At 34.5% G+C, this 23,251-nt stretch overlaps 1 protein-coding gene across 2 annotated transcripts in view; it reads right to left on the minus strand.

Moving 5' to 3' along the window:
* Nucleotides 1–540: 540 nt before the first annotated feature.
* Nucleotides 541–23,251, minus strand: part of CAAP1 (caspase activity and apoptosis inhibitor 1) — a 52,965-nt gene continuing 30,254 nt past the window's right edge. For both annotated transcript variants that reach the window (XM_042912507.1, XM_042912509.1), the window contains exons 5-6: nt 19,037–19,110; nt 541–1,745 (exon numbers count right to left, since the gene is read on the minus strand). In XM_042912507.1, the coding sequence (XP_042768441.1) occupies nt 1,399–1,745; nt 19,037–19,110 (421 nt within the window). In that variant the 3' untranslated portion in view covers nt 541–1,398. The remainder of the gene's footprint in view (nt 1,746–19,036; nt 19,111–23,251) is intronic.

Raw genomic sequence — 23,251 nt, forward strand, 5'->3', positions numbered from 1 at the left:
TGAAATCACACCCACATTTACCTAAGAGAAGTACCTCAAATGATATAGGCCTGTGTTACATTAGAAAGATTCAAGGGGGGGAAAAAAATGACAGGATTATTTAAAGTCATGTTCAAAAACAACAAAAAAATAAATTTGTAACTTTGCAACTCTAATGTTTCGTAACACACTCTATTTCCGGAAGAAACTAAGATTTACATGTAATTAATAAAATGCAATCCCTGCAAGTCTTATCTATGAGGAAAATCCTCACACAACACTAGGAGAGCAGGACTTACAAATAATATATATTTGTAAGCAAATATAAAAGCAATGGTTTCACATTTATATTTTAAGAAAAAAATTAATTTAAGAGTCTCTACCTAAATTTTTTTTGTATCAAACAACTACAACTAGTTATAGGGCAAAAAGCATCTGTTATTGTGGCAGGATGTTAATTTATTTACAAAAACTATACAAAATTAGATTAATTATAACACCAACTTATCAAAGCTTCCTGAAATTAATTCTGCTTTTGGAAATGTATCAAAAGTCTTCAGATCCAGAATGATAGTCTTTATTATTTTTAATTCATGGAATTATAGCACATCATATCTTCAAGCGAAAACACAAGATAAAAGCCTGTACAATAAAATATTCTTTTCTTGATAGCTTGGAATGTAAATGAAAATATGTTCCCTTTTTACCGAAGGAAAAAACTTGAACCAAGTGTCCAATAATATCAAATACCTGTTAGAATGGCTTGTCTGCTAGAATTAAAGTTGGGCAATTACTTCCACATTTTAAAAAATGGCCTTAAATTAAGTCCGTTTTTTCTTTTATAGAAAACATTTTTCTCAGCCATTTCAGACCCTCTAAACTTTATAACAAAAAATGCTCTTCAGTTTTTACTAGTTAAATCCACACCCAGAGAAGGTGTGTTCAAGATGGACTTATTTTAAAAGTGCATATAAGCATGACTAAACTTAAATTGTTGATAAATCTAAGAGCAATAATTTAATTTTCTACCACAAAAATATAGGTAACCTTAAGAGCAACATGCTTGGTCAATCTTTCTTAAGCTTTTAGGTCTGAAGCCAAAACATTTAAAAATGAAGGGGAACAATACAGTGACTCTTTGCTAATGGCTTTTCAGATATCAATTTGCAGACATAAAGACTCATCCAACAAAGTATCCAGGTTATCCAATGATATTTGGCATGAATTCATACAGCAATGACACATATATAATATAAAAATAACAACAACCAAAAAAAACCACAGGTATTTTAGGCCTAAGATGAGTTTATCTAATAAGGGTTACATGAAAACTATCACATAAGACCCAAAATAAACTTCATATACAAAACTATACGATGTGGCTTTGTTCAAACACAACTAGAATTCAGATTCAAGTAACTAGGCTGGCTTTTTTATGTCACCAGCTTTCATGAGGGCTTTAATAGCTCTCGCCCTCATCTCCAGTTCTAGCAGCTCCAGCTGCTGTGCGGAAGGCTGAACGTCTTCGGGTGGAGGAGCAGTCAGGGTGGCTGCTTTGGGCTCCTTGGGGCTACCCTCTGCCAGCCCCAGAATCTCATTCACACTTTTCTCAATGTCTTTCTCCAGGTCCTCTATCTGACCAGCTTCGCTCTGGACTGTATTGTCTGGGACCTCAGGAGCAGCAGCTTCCTCGGTGCATGGGCCTTCTATGTCGCTGTCATAAGCATCTGCATTTATACTGAGTACATCACTATCTTCCCCTTTGCCTGTAACAAACAAAAAAGGGGAAAGAACCACGTAACCTAAATGCCCTGGTCAAAATGTCCTTTCTATTTATGATTAATGGACTACCTTGACCCCACCTCCCACCATGAAGTCCCAAATGCATTCCATAATCTCTGTCCCATCCCTTTTTCCCCTGATTCCTCAACTATGAAAACAGATATAATTTAATGTAAATTTTAATGAATTTTTCATTCCAATTTAGCAGAACATGGAAGCAGTAGGAAATGTATACCATCACATGATCTCTTTTCCTAATTAAAATGTCACACCACTTTATACCACAGTGAAGCTTCTACATTACAAAATTAAAGGTGATGCTAGATATTGTCTGAGTAGAGCATGGCTTATTAACAAAAAAGTAAAATTCCATTCTAGAAACAGTTTAAAAAACTTTACTACAAAAAAGAAAAAATATCACTGGCAAGCTGGACACCATGTGCAATGCAATTACCTACATCTTTTCATTTGCTTTTTCAAACATGTTGTTATCAATCAATACATTAAAGGAGAATGCCTAAGGCCATTTTCTAATATAAAATAAATTTTCATCATGAGGATTTTAATTAATAAAGTTAGTACACTATAATTTTAAAAAATATAAAACTTTTATAACTGATACTAAAACTTTCAATACACATACAGATTATGGCTCTCAACTACCTTGGCCTTGGACATTACTGAAGTCCAGGTGTTGTTTAAACTTTGAGTGCTCACTTACACCTCCAATTTATTTATCTTTAAAAAAAAAATTTTTTAAGTCATGATCCCCCCCCAAAGGTTACCTTTGTTAAGTCTTCTTATAGTAGGAAAAACTTATTTACCAACAGATGGAAAATTCTGATAATACAATGTTATAGGGTTAGGCCATAAACAATTCTACTCCACTGGTTTTGTAATAACAATTTACTGACCTTGACTGATCCTCCTACATCCTAATAATTAAAAAACTACTCCCTATTCTAAAATCAAAGTAGAAAAATAAATTGATAAATTATACATGTCCACAAAATTGTTTTAAAAAAAAGGTTGCAAATTTTAATTATTTGATGCCAAAGAATATTTTACATATCTTCCCCAAAGAAACAAATATTCCCAAATAGCTAAAAAAAATAAATAAATAAAAATACAGCCGTTTATGTGAAGAAATAATGCTTTATATAAGTATTGCAACTTGAGACAAAAACAAATTTAAGAAATGAAGCGCTAAGTTGTCCATAGCCTCAAAAAGTTCACTTTCATGCTTAGCCATCTTTAATCTAAAATTCTAAATCTGTTCTCACTGATTCTGAGTGAAAATCTGCGGTCTGTTTAAAAGATTTTAAAACATAAGTTTTTGAAAAAATGTAATCTGTTTTTCAAACTATAAGTTGTTGCCTGATAATGAATTAAGAGCAGAAGAATATAATGGTGGGTGGGGAGAGAGGAAAGGTCTGAAATTTGGGATACCTGAGTTCTAAAACTTTACTCTGCTATAAAGTATGTGATTTGAGCAAATCCCTTAACTTCCCAGAATTTCCTGAAATTAAGGCAAATTGTCCTAGGACATCTCTAAAGTGCAAGGTCTAATACTACCCTAAGTTAAGTCTATATAAATGTTTATAAAATGGCAATATTTCGGCTATTTTGTTTTCCCAAGATATGATTACCACTTATCTTTCATTTAATATATTGATCACTTGGGATAATCATCCAAAAGAATTTCCCATTGACAGCAGTAGCCAATGAAAGGTAAGTAACATCAGTAAATCTACTTTTTTTCACGCAACAACCTGTGGGGTTTTTAGGGGTTCTTTTGTTGCTTTTTTTAAGCAGTCTCTAGAGCCAACATGGGGCTCAAACTCACAACCCTGAGATCAAAAGTCACATGCTACACTGACTGAGCCAGCCAGGTGCCCCCAAATAACCTTTTAAAAGGACAAAAGATTTTCTAGAGAAAAGAAGTACATTTACAATATCCAGGCAATATAAATGAAGCTCACTTATTATCTTGGGTACAGGGTTCAATGTGTAATATTATAACTATCGAATCCCTTATGTGCTAAATCACAAATTCTGAAGTAGCTGTATTTTTATGAAATTAATTTGCTTTGAGTTTATATGTGAGTAAATGATAATAGCAAATCTTAGAGATATTTTCATTAAATAAGTGGAGAATCTACACTCGTAGATCCTGAAGACATACATGGCAAACTTTCCAGCTGAGTATCACTGTCATATACCATCAGCTTATATTTCTGACCAAAAGACTACAAGAATATATATGAGTGTATATAAATATTTTTTAATGGAATGTACATTATGTTCATCTTATTACTGTGTTTTATCAAACACTTCAAATGGCTAAGAACCAGAGCTATATATATTCTCACCTAATTCAGACAATTTTTCAAGCCTATTTATATAAGCTTAAGAAGCAACCACAGCTAAAGAGCCTCTTTGCCCCAAGCTTAAAATAATAAAATCCTTTTTTTTATAAAGTTATCAGCACAAGAGATTCAGAGTCAAAGTGTTTATACGCACACTTCCCATGTTTCAAAGGAGGTAAATCTTGACAAGAAAGTTCTTTATATATTCTATGGGTTTGTTTCAAAGTTTTCAGCAGGCAGAAGGTGGGCTTTGCTTTATTTCTTTAAACAGCTATACATATCCTATCACTGAAGAAATGGTGCTCCATGAATTTGGTGTTCTCTGTTTACATTTAAAATTATCCAAAGTTGGGGCACCTGGCTGGCTGTTGGTAGAGCACGTGACTCTTGATCTTGGGGTTGTAAGTTCAAGCCCCATATTGGATGTAGAGATTACTTAAAAATAAAATCTTAAAAAAAAAAAAAAAAAAAAAAAAAGATCCATGAGCGCCTGGGTGGCTCAGTCAGTTAATCACCCAAGTCTTGATTTCAGCTTAGGTCACGATCTCACGGTTTGTGAAGCGCAGGGCCTGCTTCGGATTCTCTCTGTTCCTTCCCTGCTCACTCTCACTCTCTCTCTCAAGATAAATAAATAAACTTGAAAAAAAAAATTATCCAAAGTCTAAGTGCCTGAGTTCTCCATAACACAGTACTGGTGAATACATTCATAGATTCCATCTGCCCACTACACCTGCACCACGGATGCCAAAGCTTTGTAGAATCTGTGTCTGAAACAACTTAGCGTAACACTTCATCTCACAAATGTGAAAACAAGGTGACTTGGACAACGTAACATGGCAAATTATTTAAAGATTTAGGATCGTACTTCACTATTGCTTAATTTTCATCATTCTACTGACTTGCTTTTTAAAGTATCATTTGCAAACACATGAATACACTTCCAAAGATAATTTATTCTCATCCTTGGTATTAGGAATTTATAGTTTTTTCTTGTCAATTATGATCCTCAAGGTAGAAGCGGTGAAACTTGTACATTTTTTCTAAAAAAGTAACCTTACATCAAAATGCTTCATTCATAAGTCCTTACAATATCATTGTTGTCTGTTCTGTCCTTCCACCAGTCCGCATGCGTGTGTCTGTGTGTGTGTGTGTGTGCGTGAGCACGTATATCTCAGGTTTGCTTTTTGTTAAAATAAAAATTTTAAATGTATGTGTGTGTTACCTTAGGTTTGCTTTTTGTTAAAAGTTTTAAATACCCAATTGGAAGTACACAAATGTACAAGAATTATTAATCACAAAGATTTTGAGGGATAAAAATTTTAAAGGATTTTAAAGTTATGCTAGCATATTTAAACCTCAATAGAGCCTATATTCTACTTGCTAATAATTCAACTTAAGAGTAGTTTTAATGCACAAAACGGAGGCATATCTAATGTTATGAGTGACTGTATGCTCGTGAAACTTCCTGATAGTGAATTATTAAATTAAGCCAGAAGACAAACCTTAGAACATAGAATAATTAATTATCTGTCTGAATTCCTGCCGAAGATGGCAAATTGAGCACACATATCTAATTCCCTTCTCTACCAAGAAGCCACTGAAGTGACAGAAGGCCGATACTTAAAAATACAATAATAGCATAAATACTATAAATTAACTGAGAATAAAACTAACATCAGTCCTTTATAAGTAAAATACAAAATGGAGAATCCATAAAGGGGTTAAATCAACAAATTTAGCTAAATAAATAGTAGGACCTCTGGGCGGGGGACATCATAAATAAGATAGAAACACTCTATAAGAAAATATTAATGAAATATAATACATGCAATGTCCAGGTATCATTAAGAGATAACTAAAAACAAGGGCAAAGGGTAGAAACAAGTCAAGCATTTCAAAAACTATGAAATACAAAAAGCATCAATACATAAAAATGCTCAACTTAATTTCTAACCATGCAATGCAAATTAAAATATTACTTTTAACTCATTAGTTACAAAAAGGAATTTTACCCATCTGTAAAAAAATTAATAAATTTATAAGATGGAAAAATGATTAAGACATGATTAAGTGAACAAAGAAAACTAAAGAGTAATAACTATATTTATATGCAAAATAACAGTAAATTATTAATAGTGGTTACTTCTGGGGAGGAAAGTTAATGTAGAAAAGAGAAGAAAATGAGCTTTCCAATTTTGCCCTATGAACATATGTATTTCTTCAACCAGTTCTAAGAATATAATCCTTATAAAAAGTTTAAAAAGAAAAAATGAAACCATAATATTAGATAACACAGAAGGGTATCATCTAAAAAGACATTTTGCAGGATTTTTACAAAATGTAAGCAGGCAGGATGAAATTGACAGAAAATAAAAGCAGAGCAAAACCACAGCCAAAGACACCACAGATAAGCGTAACTCTTTCTTAGAGAATCTTGGAAGCAACGAAGAGTTGGCTGTGAAACACAGCAAGATAATTAAATTAAATCCATTCAGAATAGTTGGGCCAATTGAACACTTCCTTCTTTCTCTTCCCTTCCCTACCACATGCCCAAGCACTCTAGTGGGAGGCCTACCTCATCCACTTAAAGAGCTCTCCTAGAGTCTGAGATATATCTAAACAGCTACTGATGAAACCCAAACCAGCTTTCAGAAAAACCCAGCCACAGTAAGTAAAGAACCAAGATGAACAAAGGACGAAATAAAGAAAATCTAGGGATCAAAAGATAACCTAATGGGGGAGAAGGAAGGGCAGAGGAGTCTAATTAGTATCCTTAGAGAGACTCAAGTAGACTCTGGAGCCATAAAGTAAGTACATGATGCAGTGAAAGAAGAACAGAGAACAAGAAATGTTAGAATTTTAAAATACAGTTATCAAAAGCAAACATTCAGTGGTTGCTGGAAGACAGTGAAAGAAAAAAACCTCCCATGTAGAAAAGAAATAAAAATATATTTAAAATATGCAATAAAAGTTAAGAGATGAATGATCCATGAGTCCAACAACTTAATATAATTAACTCAGCAAATATTACTGAGCACCTACTATGTACAAGACACTGTTTTAAACATTAAGGAAACAGTGAATAAAAAAAAAGTCCTTGTGCTATATTTAAATCATAGGAGACACTATAAATAAATGTCAGGGGTTATGAAGAAAAATAAAGCATGATAAGAAGACACTAGCAGGATGCTTTCAGAGAGTGATCGATGTGATTTGATAAGGAAACTGAGCAGAGAAGTGAATAAAGTGATAGAATAAGTCAGAAAACAGAAATAGGGGTAGAGAGGGAAAATTATGACAAAAAAGGTGATCTGAGGTGAAGAAGGTCTTCATAGTGAAAAGGCTTGCCAACTGCAGTGTATCATACCTAAGACACATCCTGTAAAAAAATCAGAACCCAGGGGGGAAAAAAAAATTACTAAAAATTCCCAGAAGAAAAAAAACTAGATTACCAACAAAAGCTAGCCTCAAGAAATCAAGACCACTTCTATCAGCCCTGTGGACAAGATATCCCTATGGCTATGAACATGATCACAAAAAAGAGAAGTAACGGTATATTATGTGCCTCAAGGATACAGCATTGCTTCTAAAATACTGTCAAATATTGAACATGAATCTGATCAAGGTTCTGTATCCAACTACCAATTTACAGAAAAATAACATTAAATAGAACAATGGTATGCAATCAGCAAAATTCGAACTGAGAAACTCTGACAATCTGGTTTAAGAAACTTCGAAGAGAAGGGGGGAGCAAAGGAGGGTGAGAGGGAAGGATGGGAAGGAGGAGCATACAGATTAAAAAGAGACTTAGAATCCAAACAATTGTAACATAGAGTACTTATCTGGATGTCCATTCATACAAATATAGTTTAAAACTATTATAAGACAACCTGAGAAAACTAACTACTGGATTATTTGAGGATTAAAAACATCACTATTCTGTAACCCCTAATGAAATACTGGATCTAAACATTAATAGCTACTAAAACCATTAGGTGGTAGTCTGATAACACCTGTACCAATCAATCTTAACATCACACTACCAATGAATACAAGCGGTAGGTTAAACCTGAACACTTTCTGAATATATGATATTAAGCAACGTTAACTTTTTAAGGCATTGTGATTATGCTTAAAAAGAGATCTCTAGTCTTTGAGATACAAACATATTGAAATATTTATAGATGAACTGAAAAGAGGTTTAGAATCTGCTTTAAAATAATCTAGCAGTATGAGCAGGTAGGGGTATGCATGAAAGAATTAGCCATAGGTGGATAACTGAATATGGAGAGAGGTACATGGGAGTTAATGCTATTTTTTTTACTTATTTTTGTCTGACAATTTCCAAGATAAAAAGTCTGTTTATGGTGATTTCTATTCAGAAACCTACAGTAACAATTTTGAAAATACCTTAAAACATATATATATCCTGGAGGAGAACACAAGAAAATCAGAATCCCAATATTCCTATTAGGCAACCATAGACCTGGTTATCAAAAGGGTTAAACTATCTTACTTTGTTTTCTCTTTTAGTTTTTCTCATCAGATTTTCAGTTAATCGCATTCAGTGGTTATGCCATTTAGAACAGCACATTTCACCATCCTTCCCTCTAGGTCCTTCCCTCTAGAATCTCAACTCTCTAAGGCTTCTAAGTGTTATCAACCTGCTACAATCTCATTAGTAACAAAGTCCAGAGTTCACTGGAAAGCAATGCTATGCCTCTGTGGATTTCCTTTCTGAGACAACAGAAAACTTCAGTTTTACTAAATTTTAAGTTATAAGGAAGACAATTCTACTATAGTGTAACTGTAGAAAGTCAATTTATAACAGTTCTAGTAAGTTCTAGCCTTTTCAAGAAAGAAATCAAAACTTTATTTTCTGAAAAAGAAACAACTTTTTTTTAATATGTAAAAATAATCTTTTGTAGAGGACTTTAATCTTCCTCTCAGCAAAACTGACAGAACTTGGCTATTTTTTCTCATGTAGTATTTTAAACTACTGATTTAAATTTAAGTGTATCATGTTAACCACGATATTCAAAATTTAATCATGACATTATCTGATGGTTACTGAGATAAAGAAGAATATGCAAACAATTTAATACAGAAAAGCTGTCTAGTATACTACCAAGCCCACACTCAATTTCTGGATAACTGAGTGTCCATAGGCCTATAAACCTAACTTTTGTGAATGACAAATTCAGAGATTACTCCAAGAATCAACAAATCTTCACTCAGTGTTTATTACCTATGCTACAATGGTGCTATAAAGACCACAGAAGAGGTGGGCCTTACAAAATCCTACAGGTAGGGTAAACTAAATATTTGTAGCATAACTAAGGCACAGATTTTGCCTTTATGGTAATTAGGTATGCTTAAAATATGGACATGATACTTTAAAATGCTAAATTCTGTGGTATAAAGCATAACAGAATTTTCGAGTATATAAGGCAATAGGGAAACGTCAAGGAGATCTACAGATGTGATATGAAGTAGGTCTCAAAATCTAATAAGTGATGTTGACAGAGGAGAAAACTCCAAGTGTAAGGGACAGAATGGAAAAATAGGTGCTAGAGCTAAACAATACAGAAGTATGTGAGCCTTTCAGATAAAATGTACACATGAGAACATAGAAAAGGACAGTATCCAAAAATTTTGCCTCTGCAAACAAGACATCACCATTGGAGGAGAAAAAGCACAACAGGGACCTCTTGCCAGCCTTTACAATGGATCAGATAAGCAATTAAACAGGCAACAGTAGTATGAACTAGGTGATAATTACTCAGTACGAGAGAAGAGGTGAGGTAAACACAAGTTAGGGAAAACCACAGATTTGGAAAGGTGTGATCTTACAGAACAAGTAGTTGACCTAAATAAGAGTACACCACTGGTGTGAATGAGTTTAATTCTCAGATTTGGACAAAGTGCATGACAAGCAGTAAAACTTGTAGTCACAAAGGACAGCTTAACATTTCTGTTCTGAGATACACTGTGAACCAGACGCATGACAAAGCATCAGGGTTTTGGGTTCGAAAAATAACTTCTACAAAACTACAGTACAGTAAACCTGATACCAAGGCTCAGTAAAATTCTAGGTTTACTAAGAGGTTAATTAGCTCTGAAAAAAAGTACTGCTAGTTAGTTTAGACAGAAAAGGTAACATCTGACAGTGGATCTAAATGACACGCTGTAGACTGCTGGTTACCTCAGGAGGAACATGCAGGCAGAGGGAACAGCAAAAGTCAGGTCTCTGACACAACAGCGCTTATAACGCTGGAGGAAAGTGAGGAGAAAGGACTAGAAAGAACAAGGGGGAGAGTGACAGGCTGTATCACATTATGGCTTGTACCACCACAGGAAGGAAGGACTTCAAGGACTTTCGAGATGGGAAGCTACCAGAAGGCTCTGATAAGACAGTGACGTGACGACTTTTGGTTTTAATTTTTACAGTCATTCAGACTGCTATAGGGAAGAGACTACAGGGGGGCATAGATAGAAACAGAGGGGATCAACATGCTATAAGAATCAACACCAGAATAATTTGGCCAAGAAGAGGCGTGAAGTGGTGGGATTCTGATCTTTGTGAAAGTAGAGCTGACAGGATTTGTTGACAAAGATGAAAGAAAGCACTCAAGAATGATTCCCAGGTTCTTGGCCTAGACACTCAGAAGAATGCAAATGCTATTGATTGAGATGGAGAAGACTGTAGGAGAAGCAAGGTTTGGAGGGGGAGTGGTACTGTTTTCTTCTTTGTTGCTTTTGGGGAGGGGTCAGAGAAGAATCTAGAATTTACTCGGGAACATATTAAGATGCTTACTGAACATCTAATAAGGAAGCTAGATATTAAGGGTTGGAAAGAAGTCTGAATTGGAGAAATAAATTCGTAGTTGCCAGTCCTAGAATTACGTTAGGATGTAGAAAAGAGAAAACGTCCAAAGAGTAAGTGCTGGGGCACTCACCCTTTAGAAGTCAAGTAGAGGAGAGCAAGACACAAAAGAAACAGAGAAGAAAGTGTCAGGGAAGGATGGATAATCAACGGTGTTACACATGGCTGACAGGCCAAGATAAGGACTCAGCCACATCAGTGAAATAGTTGCTGACAACTGTTTACTACAGAGGGGGGCAATAATTAGGGACAGAGAAAAAAACACCTGCAGATACCAAAAGAGAATGTGTTCACTATACAAATACAGGGGCTGGTCGCAGCAACACAAAGAGTTCACCCATTTTTAAGAGGAGAGACAGGGACTATATAAATTCAGAAACAGGTAAATATGAAAAATTAATTTATACATCTACTTTCCTTTATTAGAGAAGTTCTTTCCAAGCCAGGCCATATTTTATTTACCTTTCTGGTGCCTAGCACAAAACCACAATTTGTTTGTTGGAAGAAGGGATCAGCTTCAAAATCTGAAGGGACATCATTTAGAAAAAGCATTAAATTCATTTTCTATAATCCAAAGGACACACAAGGATAAATGAGCAGAAAATACATACTGGCAGACTATGATTCAATACGGAGACACTTTTGCCAATTAGAGACAGCCAGGGTGATATTGGGGGGATGAAGCAGAAAATTCTAATGACAACAATAATGATGGCAGAAATAATTATAACAAGAGTGGATATTTACTGAGCATTTACCAGGTACTAATCACTTCTCTAAAGCACTGAACATGTATTAACTCATTTAATCCTTATGCTAACCATAATGGAATAGACATTCATATTTATTATCCCCATTTTATAAATGATGAATCTGAGGAACAGAGTTTAAGTAACTTGCCCTATAGTTCACACAACTGAAGTGGCAAAACCAAAATTCAAGCCCAAGTATATTTCACAGATCTATGCATTTAAATATTCTATAGTGCCTCCCAGATCTTAACAGAATCAGAATGACCACTGAAGCATCACTGATGAGAATGTTGGTTCAGACTGAATTTATCTTCTTCTTGTACAAGGTCCCTTAAGTCCACATGAATGAATAAAATATATGAGGCACGGAGCTAAAAAGTATGTATTAAATATGAAAAATTATTAAGGAAATGACAAGCCACAGACTAGGAGTAAATATTCGCAAAACACACCTGGATAAAAGACTGGTGTCCAAAATACATAAAGAACTCTTAAAACTCAACAATTAGAAAACCACCCAAATAAAAAATGGGCAAAAGATCTGAAGAGCCAAGTCACCAAAGAAGATATACAAATGGCAAAGAAGCACATGGAAAGATGCTTAACGTCATATATCATTAGGGCACTGCAAAGTAAAACAGTAAGATACCACTTACACGTCTATTAGAACAGTCGAAATCTAAATCACTGATAGCACCAAATGTTAGCAAGAAGATGGAACAACAGAAAATCTCATTCACTGCTGGCAGGACATAAAATGGTACAGCACTCTGAAGGACAGCTTGGCAGTTTCTTACAAAACTAAACTTGGTGTTTACCCAGAGTTTGAAAACTTATGTCCACAAACTCCTGCATACAAATGATTATAGTAGCTTTACTCATGATTACCAAAATCTAGAGGCAACTAAGATGTCCTCTAATAGGTAAATAGGTAAATGGATAAGCAAACTGTTGTAAATCTATACAATGGAAGACTGTCCGGCAATATCAAGCTACAAAAAGACATGAAGAGCCTCAAATACATACCTGCTAAGTGAAAGAAGTCAATCTCAAAAGACTACATACTACATATAATGTTACAACCAAAACTTCTAATTAAATCATAGACTATGGTGTAAGATGAGTAAAAAGTTCGTTAACTGGTAACAAAATCTGATTTCAAATCTAATGTTTACCATCTTTCCTGTGGTAGGAGTTACTGCTATATAAGGAGGTACTTTTGCCAACGATTGGACAAGAACATAATTACTGAATAGCACCATGGATCCAAAGGAGATCCAAACATGTTAAAGGTTTAGACTATATAACCTCTGAAGTGGCTGCCCTAACAGTATGTTTACGATCCTATGAAACCACAAGAGAGAATGGGTGAAATTTATGTTTAAAAAATTTTTTTTTTAACATTTATTTATTTTTGAGACAGAGAGAGACAGAGCATGAACAGGGGAGGGGCAGAGAGAGAGGGAGACACAGAATCGGAAGCAGGCTTCAGGCTCTGAGCCATCAGCCCAGAGCCCGACACGGGGCTCGAACTCACGGACCGTGAGATCGTGGCCTGAGCCGAAGTTGGACGCTTAACCGACTGAGCCACCCAGGCGCCCCGAGAATGGGTAAAATTTAAAGAAACATGGCAATCAACATTTTTCTCAGGTACTAAATCAAACCCTTCATAATGTCATTCTTGAAAAACACACACAAGGCATTATGCATCCAAAAACCCTGCCAGTCTGGGGCGCCTGGGTGGCGCAGTCGGTTAAGCGTCCGACTTCAGCCAGGTCACGATCTCGCGGTCTGTGAGTTCGAGCCCCGCGTCAGGCTCTGGGCTGATGGCTCGGAGCCTGGAGCCTGTTTCCGATTCTGTGTCTCCCTCTCTCTCTGCCCCTCCCCCGTTCATGCTCTGTCTCTCTCTGTCCCAAAAATAAATAAAAAAATTAAAAAAAAAAAAAAAAAAAACAAAAACCCTGCCAGTGTACTTTGTTTTTTAATACAGAAAAGTTGCACAATTAAATGCAACAGAGGGGTCTTCAAAAGGTACAGAAACAGTATGGGCTAATGTGCCACACAAAATGTAATTTTCACCCTTTTGTTCAATTACTACACACAGAAAGAGACAAATGAAAAAGTGGGAGGGTCCTGTCTGCTGTCATTGCTGGTAATAACTTGTGAAAAAGCTCAAAGGAACGAGAAGAGAAATTAAGTTCTTAAGTCACACTGAAGGTTACACCACCATCTCTTTTTACTTCACCAATTGCTGAAAAGTTAACTCATGTTAAGAAGCTGCATTGTGTGAATACTTACTTGTTACAGCCAGTCAGGGAGACAATCAAGGGCGAGGAAAAAAGAAATCAGACTCAAACTTTGAGAACAAATCAGTTGTACATCTGCTTCTGTTTCCAACTCCGAACAGCCTGGGACGCTTTTATTTTGGTCTCCCCACACTCATGCCTCCAGTTCAGCTCCTCAAAGGACGAGGCACCACAAGACCTCACTTGACAATGCAGAGGTTTCTACAGCAATACATACGTGTCAAACTGCTCCAAACAGGCTTAATTAACCGATGGTCTTCATTCTCTCTTTCTTCCCAAAGCAACACAAATCACTGAAGGCATTTTTCTCATTAACTTTGTAACTTCTCCTAACTTGCATGTAGTCCTTCAGCTATGGTTATAGAGTTCTTTTTGGCAAAACTCAACTCCTTTTCTACTGCAAATTCACTTCTTCGTTCTTTTTTTATTCTAGGCCCTCTACTTACTCACCTTTGCTTCTCCTGGTGCAGTACTATCTTAGAATAACGGCAATAACAATAACAACAAGAAGAGCAAAAATCAGTTGGGGTTTTCCATTAATCCCTCACCTTAAGGATTCAAATGGTCTCATATACTTTTATATTTAATACCTTTGCTAAATGATGGCAAAAATCTCTTCTACCACATTTAATTTTTGTAAGTAATAGGTGAATAAGCTGCGACCATCATCAATTCTTCATGATAGTCTAAAAGTGGTCTCTCAACTGCATTATTTACATAAACCTATCAGTGAAAATGTTTTTAAGTACCTGCTCCAGTATATATTATTTACTTAAAAAATAGTATGTATTATTCCTATAAATTAGTATGTACTAATACAACAACACATGCAACCAGAAGTTTTACAGTGGAGAGACAAATATATAAATTTATACATTTTACTTACTTTAGAAGTACAGGTATTCTTTTTCCTGCATTCTCTGGAAGTGTGTATGATAACACTGTGGTGACCACCCGTCTAAAATTGGTCAGAGAAGCCCAGAGAAAATATCTAAACTTCCATCAGACAGTTTAACCACTGATAAACATTTTCCCCCTATTAAAGTCTACCTTTCAACTTTTTGAAGCTCTTGTTAACAAGACAATTCTTAAAACTGTCTATCATTCACTAATTCATGAACTGGAAGGTCAAAATATAATTGCATGAGGCAACGACATTATTTTAAAACACACACACACACACACACACACACACACACACACACACAACAGTAGCAGAATTTGAGCCTCACCACAGCAAAATTCAGTTTGCATATTTTGTGTGTGTTTGCCTGTCTTTCTCTAATAGAAAGGAAGAATGATTTTCTAATGGAATAAAAAATATAGAGAAAAAAAACACCGTATATTTTATTCTGCTTCCATTAAGCAATTAAAAAACAAAACAAAACCCAGTCATTAAGCACTCTTCTCAAGTCCAGACACTGCACCCGGCACTGGTCTTTACAAAATCTGACAGCTAGAAAGGAACTTCAAATCAAGGCCAAACATCCAAACACTGCTTCAATTAGCTCTACAACAGAGCCACCAAGTGGCAGTTTTTGTAGCCTGTGTTCAAACACCCTTTAGCAATACAGAAGGCAGCCCACTTCATTTTCTGAGACTTCCGATTAGAGATCAATAAATTGAACCAAAATCTGTCAAGTGATAATTCTACCTAGCAGCCCTGTTTTCATTCTCAGAGGCAATACAGAACAAGCCTAATCATTCTTCCACTTGACAGCTCTTCAAATACTTTAAAGTGAGGGCTGAAAACCTCACCACCTCTTCAACCTAAGTATCCAAATTTGACTTAGCTATTTCTCATGTATAGTTAAAAAAAATTTCTCATGGCCACTTCCAAGAAGAAACACAAAGGAGCTTAATACTTAAGTTACCAAGGAGAAAAATTTGCAAAGTTACATATACTCCTGCTTGTCGACTTTAAAGCAACTATTTAAATACAGACCATTATTTTAATATTCCTGAACGTCTTAAGCAAATTTATAGCTATATATAAACAGAATTCACTAATATTAGTAGATTTGATATTTTAAAAATATTTTCTACAAATTAAATACCTCCAACGAATAGCAGTTTTCACTTTTTTAAACTGAATGTTAAAATTTTAAATATTTTTAGCACAAAATGGCCAATATAGAAAATTTATATAATTATTATTTTAAAAAGTGAGCAAACCCATTTCAATAATACAAGCCCTGAGATCCTCCAGGAAATTAATAAAGGATCTCAGGCTTGCACATGTATATGTGCTCATGTACACAAACACAGCTGTGCTACAGATAAAGACCAAAACTATAACTAATGTTTCTTATACAGCTGCCCTCCTGCTAAAAATGAATGAGTGAAGAAACTAATCCCAATGGAAGAGTTCCAATTTTATTCGACTACGAATCAATCAACCAGTAGATTATATTTACATTTAAATAATGTCTGCACAGTGAAGGCAGATCTTGGTTATTAGTCCATTATGAAAGCGTGGTCGAAGTCAGAGCACAATCAGATACTCATCTTCAGCACAGCTTGTTTCATAAGTGATATTTCTTATCAATGAAATGGGTGAAACCAGAACTAGACCCAAAAAATGCCAATTTCAAGTAACTAATTCACCATTAATATTTCTCAATATTTGAGTATTTTAGAAGCTGAGAAGCTAAAAAAAACTGAAGATATAATTTAAGTAATGTGTCAGTATCACATACTATGAATAGGTTATATAATAAGATGTATTTGAAAAAAAGCGAAGAGAAAATTCAACACTGCTTTAGATTTTGTTCTTCTGAACAAAGGGTTCTAACTAAGCTTCAATGAATTTAGTTCTAACTAAGCTTCAATGAATTTTCTTAAATGGTCAAGCCATTAAATAAAATGACAATACATCCACAAGGCGCATTATATTGTTTTTATTAAGCTCACTGTGAAAGAGAACAACTAGCTATGCAAGAAAAGTTGGAGATAATACTAAATCAACTTTGCAAGTTGTGCATATTAAAAGTAGATAACATTGGTTCATTTAGGAAAAAAGGTAACAATATTTATTCAGACTACTAAAATTTCTATTTCCTGGCGTACCTCAGCTTCTTGGGTTACTCCAAGCAAGTTACTCACTATCTGGTTCAGATTTTAGGTATACTAATATTTACCTGGAAAATGTTCTACATAAGTCGATCTTCTAGATAACTTATGTTTATTCCATTATGCAACATTTTATATTTTAACTATTTTATAGACATTTTTCTAGAAGACTTTACCTACTATTTCCCTGTATTCTTTAAAATAAGAGTTGCAACTTAATTTGACCTTTTCCTACAGATTTAGTCATAACATGAACTGTACTGCTGTGCTTTGATCTTATGTTTTCTCACCTCTGCTTGATGTCACTTACTGATGACAGTGTGTTCTTGATGTTTCTGATGACTAGATGAGAACCTGAGAGTGGTCTATATAGGCTCCTAAGCATAAAAGACTTGTGCTCTGTGATACCTGACTACTCTGAGTTCTTTTTCTCTTCCTCTTTGCTTCCATGTCTGGTTTTTAAAAGAGTGAAGTTACCATATAAAATTACAGCAAAATAGGCTGTTAGCACTGGGAAGCAAGTTTAAAGAGCTCCAGGTACCTGAACATGAAAGCAGAAAAACACCTTCCCTTAGAAGGCAACAATGGCTAATTTGTACAATGAGGTCCCCATTCCTTTTTCCCTAGGAACTGGAATCAACCATGTCAATTACATGACATTCTTCTCTCCATAGATGATCTAAAAGCATACCCTCGACACTGCCTGCTCATTAGATGCAAAGAACAGAAACAAAGAAAGAAACAATAGCAGAGATGTCCAATTACCCACGGGGTTTAAGAGTTATGTGAAAATGATAATATGCTTAACATTTATTTATATATGACAAAGAAATGTAAATGACACTGAATCTCAGTTTATGTCTCTGGTGGGTGCTCAGAAGTCAGAATATAAAAAGATACAATTTTGTCTGGCTATTTAAGAGGCTAACATAACAAGACTTGTGAAAAACAATGGACTTCTTGAAACTGTCAAAAATATTTATTAAAACCCCAAAGTACATAATTAGAATTACAGAAAATCTTGATTTTGTTCTCTCTACATATATAATGAATGAATCACAAAATTAGTTATCCAACTTTTTTTTCACTGTGTTAACTAAGCATTAGCAACACAGACCCCAAGTAAAAAAAGAAATTCTGCCTAAATAAATTGATGACTTACTTCTCTCTACCAAATAAGTTCTTATGACTCAAGTTTTACAGACATTATTCTAAGCCAATCAAATATTAGTTGCTTACATAATAAATAATACAACCATTTTGGCTAGAGTAGATTGTCACTGCTCTGAAGTAATTATACCAGGAAATGGGAAAAATGTGAGGTAGTCTTTGAGTAACTAATAAAAATTTATTTTACTTTCAGTTTTTCCTACCAGGATGAGGGGAAACAAAAAAAGACACATGAAAGACTAGCCCTACTCATCTAGTTGGCTTGAATAAATTACAAATTACCACTTCACTTCTGCTAGCTGGCAATGTCAAACACTACTGATACATAGAAAATAAAGTAATAACAATGTACCTCGGCAAAAAAAAAAAAGACAAAAAAGTTATCCATAAAGCTTTTTTTCCCCACATATAACCCAAAGCTACCCAGTTAATGTATCTCCAATATCTTGCAGCTAATGATAAAATTAAAACTATTCAAGATGATAGCTTTCTGGTGGCACTATAAGCATGTATCACTAAGGCAGAACTTTCCAATGGCTAAAGGAGTCATGAAATAAAGAAAGGACATATTCTTTATTCTTTTGATTTTGGACCAAATAAATTATTCTGTTCCCCTATCTGTAAAATGAGGGCAAGCTGGAACACTGAAAATTTATTACTGGTAAAGTGTTTATAATCTTCAGGTAAATGTTATATAAAAATTAAATACTTGGTTTATACCTTGTTTTAATTCCAAACCTTCAGGTTGTTTGTTCTCTCTCACGGATGATGTAGAATCTATACAGATGTCTTGTCTGAGGAATAAAAATAAATAAAAACAATTTTTAAAACTCTATTCAGTCAAATAATACTTACTGCTCAGGTTCCCAGAATTAAATCAGACACTTGGGAAGACACATGGAATTCTTCTGAACCCCCAGGATATCATTTAGTACACTTTGGAAGCTCAGAAACATGTGTATACAAGTGTCAAAAGCAGCAGCTATAAACCACTAACAATTTAGGTAGTACACATCTTTGTAAAAATTAAGGGGCAAAAATGTCCATCGATAGATGAATGGATAAAGAAGATGTGGTGTGTATACACACACACACACACACACACACACACACACACACACAATGGAGTATTACTCAGCAATCAAAAAGAATGAAATCTTGCCATTTGCAACTACGTGGAGCTAGAGGGTATTATGCTAAGCGAAATTAGAGAAAGACTAATATCATATGACTTCACTCATATGAGGACTTTAAGACAGAACAGATGAACACAAGGGAAAGGAAGCAAAAATAGTTATAAAAACAGGGAGGGGGACAAAAATATAAGAGACTCTTACTTAAATATAGAGAACATTGGGGCGCCTGGGTGGCTCAGTCGGTTAAGCGGCCGACTTCGGCCCAGATCATGATCTCGCGATCCGTGAGTTCGAGCCCCGCGTCGGGCTCTGTGCTGACAGCTCAGAGCCTGGAGCCTGTTTCAGATTCTGTGTCTCCCTCTCTCTGACCCTCCCCCGTTCATGCTTTGTCTCTCTCTGTCTCAAAAATAAATAAACGTTAAAAAAAAAAATTTTTTTTTAAAAAGAGAACAGAGGGTACTGGAGGGGTTGTGGGAGGGGGGATAGGCTAAATGGGTAAGGGGCGTTAAGGAATCTACTCCTGAAATCATTGTTACACCATGTGCTAACTAACTTGAACGTAAATTAAAAAAATAAAAGAAAAACACAAGAAAAAAAATTAAGGGCAAAACTGGAGAAATATGGAGGTAACTTTTCTCACTTCCAATACCTTGCAGGATAGCTGGTGGGAGAAATCAAAACTTAAGAGGAATCCAATAATTTTTCAAGTGTTAAATTTAATGAGCACTTTGGCATTCAAATTATTTTATATTCATCTAATTTCATACCTCAAGTGCTTTGATGTGGGAAATACATATTTTACATGAAATATACATATGTAATCAAAGTAAATGGATTCAAGTATAAGATCATAAAAAAGTTTTGATCCACCATGTTCTCTAACAGAGCTGCAAACTAAACTAATTAATGTTCTTTCTTAGAGGGCATTATACCATCTAGATATTAATATTACAAATACTTTTTGGCAAAAGAAATTAGTTGCAAACATTCAAAATGACTTTTCTTTATAAATAAATATTACCTTTTGGAGAATTTCTATATGCATCCTAAAACTAACATACAAGAAATATTTCAGGAATTTTCCTGCTCACAAATCTATTTCTTTATTTTAAACAAAGTTTATTTATTTATTTTGAGAGAGATGGGGGAGAAAGAAGGAGGGAAGGGCAGAGGCGGGGGGTGGGGAGAATCCCAAGCATGCTTTATGCTGTCAGTGCAGAGCTGGACACGGGGCTCAATCTGTGAGATCAAGACTGAGCCAAAATCAAGAGTTGGACACTCAACCTACTGAGCCACCTAGGCACCCCTCACAAAACGATTTCTATCCACTTAATAACACATCCTTCAAATAACCAAAAGATAAAGACCTGTGATAATTTCTTTAAGTTTACAATATTCTTTCCAGTCAACATATTTGGTACTTATGTGTTTTGCATTAAAATTTTACTAATGCAAGCACAAAGTGAAATAGAGACTATAAAATTCTTTGGATCTGATATTAATTATAACAGATAAAAGATTTAAAGTTGAAATATATATTTTATACCTCTTTCTGTCTAATATCACCTACTCAGTATTTATTCTTTCACCAGAAAGAATCCCAAGGAAGATATCAACAAATATTCTTTGGTAATCCAGGGACAGATAAAATGCCAATATACTACATTAAGAGCTTTGCAAGGAAGAAAGTTAAAATGTGCTACCTCACGCCTTACAGTCAAATTAGATTTTACCTACTGGGAGCATTAATCTATTTCTAAATATCTTTCTTTAGATAAAATGTTTGCTCTTACACATCCTTGAGTGGGCACCACTCAATTCTTCTTCTAAACACATAACATCTAGAAGACTTGAACAAAAACATAATGCAACATCACCATTAAAAGAGCCATGGACATCTGTAATACGCTAAGAAGGACACAACATCACCTATGCAATATTATAGCTGACAGTGTATGACCTATTTCATGAAGAATTCTTCAGTCAGACCCAAAAAAGGAAATAAGTAATGTTCAATTAAAAGTGGGTGGGGAGTTAAATGTCAATGTATAAAAGGCAAAAAAAAAAAAAAAAGGTTGTGGAAATATTCTAGGTTAAAGGAGGCTAAAGAGCCATTACAATTAAATGTTATAATTCACTTGAGACTGCTGAACTGGAGGGGAAAAAAATGTTGTAAAGGACATTACTGAGTCAAATGACAAACAAATACCGAAAGCAGACTGAATAAAAGTGTTGTACCATTGTTAAATTTACTGAAGTTGACAGTGTATTGTGGTTATGTATAGACTACTGATATCCTTAAAAAAAAATCACAATGCAGTATTTAGGGGTAAAGTGTCATGATGTATGTAACTTACAGCCTCAAATGTTTTAGAAAATAGACACACATCTATGTAAGAAGAGGGTACAAATGGGATAAAATTTTATTAATGTATTATAGAGAAATCTAAATAAAAGATATATGGATGCTTCTTGTACTATTCTTATTCTTATAACATTTTAATAACTGTGAAGTTATTGTCAAATAAAAATTTTTAATAATAATGCAGTAAAATGCATTATTCTATGCATTATTTTATTTTCTCTGTGAAAGCCCCTTGATTGTCCTTCAAATAAAACTGGACATCTCTATAAAGATTACCTGCTTCCATAAAGAATTGCTTTAGTGCCTAAAGTGAACTTTTATAACATTCTGTTTTATCTTAAGTTAGGCTTGAACACGCCATTAAAGAATGTCACCAAACAGAATTTCAAAAGTAGACGCAGTACAAGTGCACCACCTTGTGGCTGAAAAATAAAATGCAAGATACTTTTACTTCAGTAGTATGTGAAGTTGAAAAAATATTCCAGAAAATAGCCTGGAATTTTAAAATCTATACTAGTTCATTTTTCCAACATGTAGACTTTGCAACTAAAATTACCATACACATTCAGAGCTCTCCAATACAATTTAAAGATCCTTAACAAAGAGCATGGAAGGCAAGATATATCAAAAAAGGAAATGTCTTAAAGTATAAGAAACCTACAAGTATATATGATGTCTTTTTATTTCTAGTTTTATGAAAATAAAAAATGTCTACTCCCAGAAAAGAAATACTAGGTGTCAGAGTTAGGAAAACTAAAGTAATTCCAATTTATATTTAAATGACATTTAAATATTTCTGTCACACCCTTTAGATAAGAATTTTGTAACAACTGGAGAGAGAGAGATGGCAAGAGAAAAAAGTGGGGGATGGAGGGGGACTCATGCTTAATCTGGTTTGGGTTAATAATCTTAGGATGACTTTTGTAGTCCTTTCCATTAGGCGGGGAAAAAAAGCCTGTTTTTATTTTTCTACTTCCTTTCTCACATCCGCAGTGCTCCTCCTTAAAGCAGCTTAATTTACAATCTTGGCTTTGAAATATAAGACAGCCTTATATCCACCTCTGGGGTTTAAGTCCTCCAACCAGTATAAGTCCAACTTACTTTCTTTTACCCTAAATACAATTCCACTCTTGACCTTTTTTTTTTTTTTTTTTTTACAACAAAATAGAAAATAAACTATTGGGATTGCATCAAAATAAAAGGTTTCAGCACAGCAAAGGAAACTATCAACAAAAATAAAAGTCAACCTATGAAATAAGAGAAGATATTTGCAAATGACATATCCAATAAAAGGATATATTCAAATATTCAAAATATACAAAGAACTTATAAAACTCAACACTCAAAGGATATTTTTTTTTAATCAGAGTAATACATTGGAGAGATCTGTGGAACTTAAGAACCACTACACATGTGAATTACCAAAAGTTTCAA

Source organism: Panthera leo, chromosome D4 (genome assembly GCF_018350215.1).
Source record: "Panthera leo isolate Ple1 chromosome D4, P.leo_Ple1_pat1.1, whole genome shotgun sequence".
NCBI classification, from domain to species: domain Eukaryota; kingdom Metazoa; phylum Chordata; class Mammalia; order Carnivora; family Felidae; genus Panthera; species Panthera leo.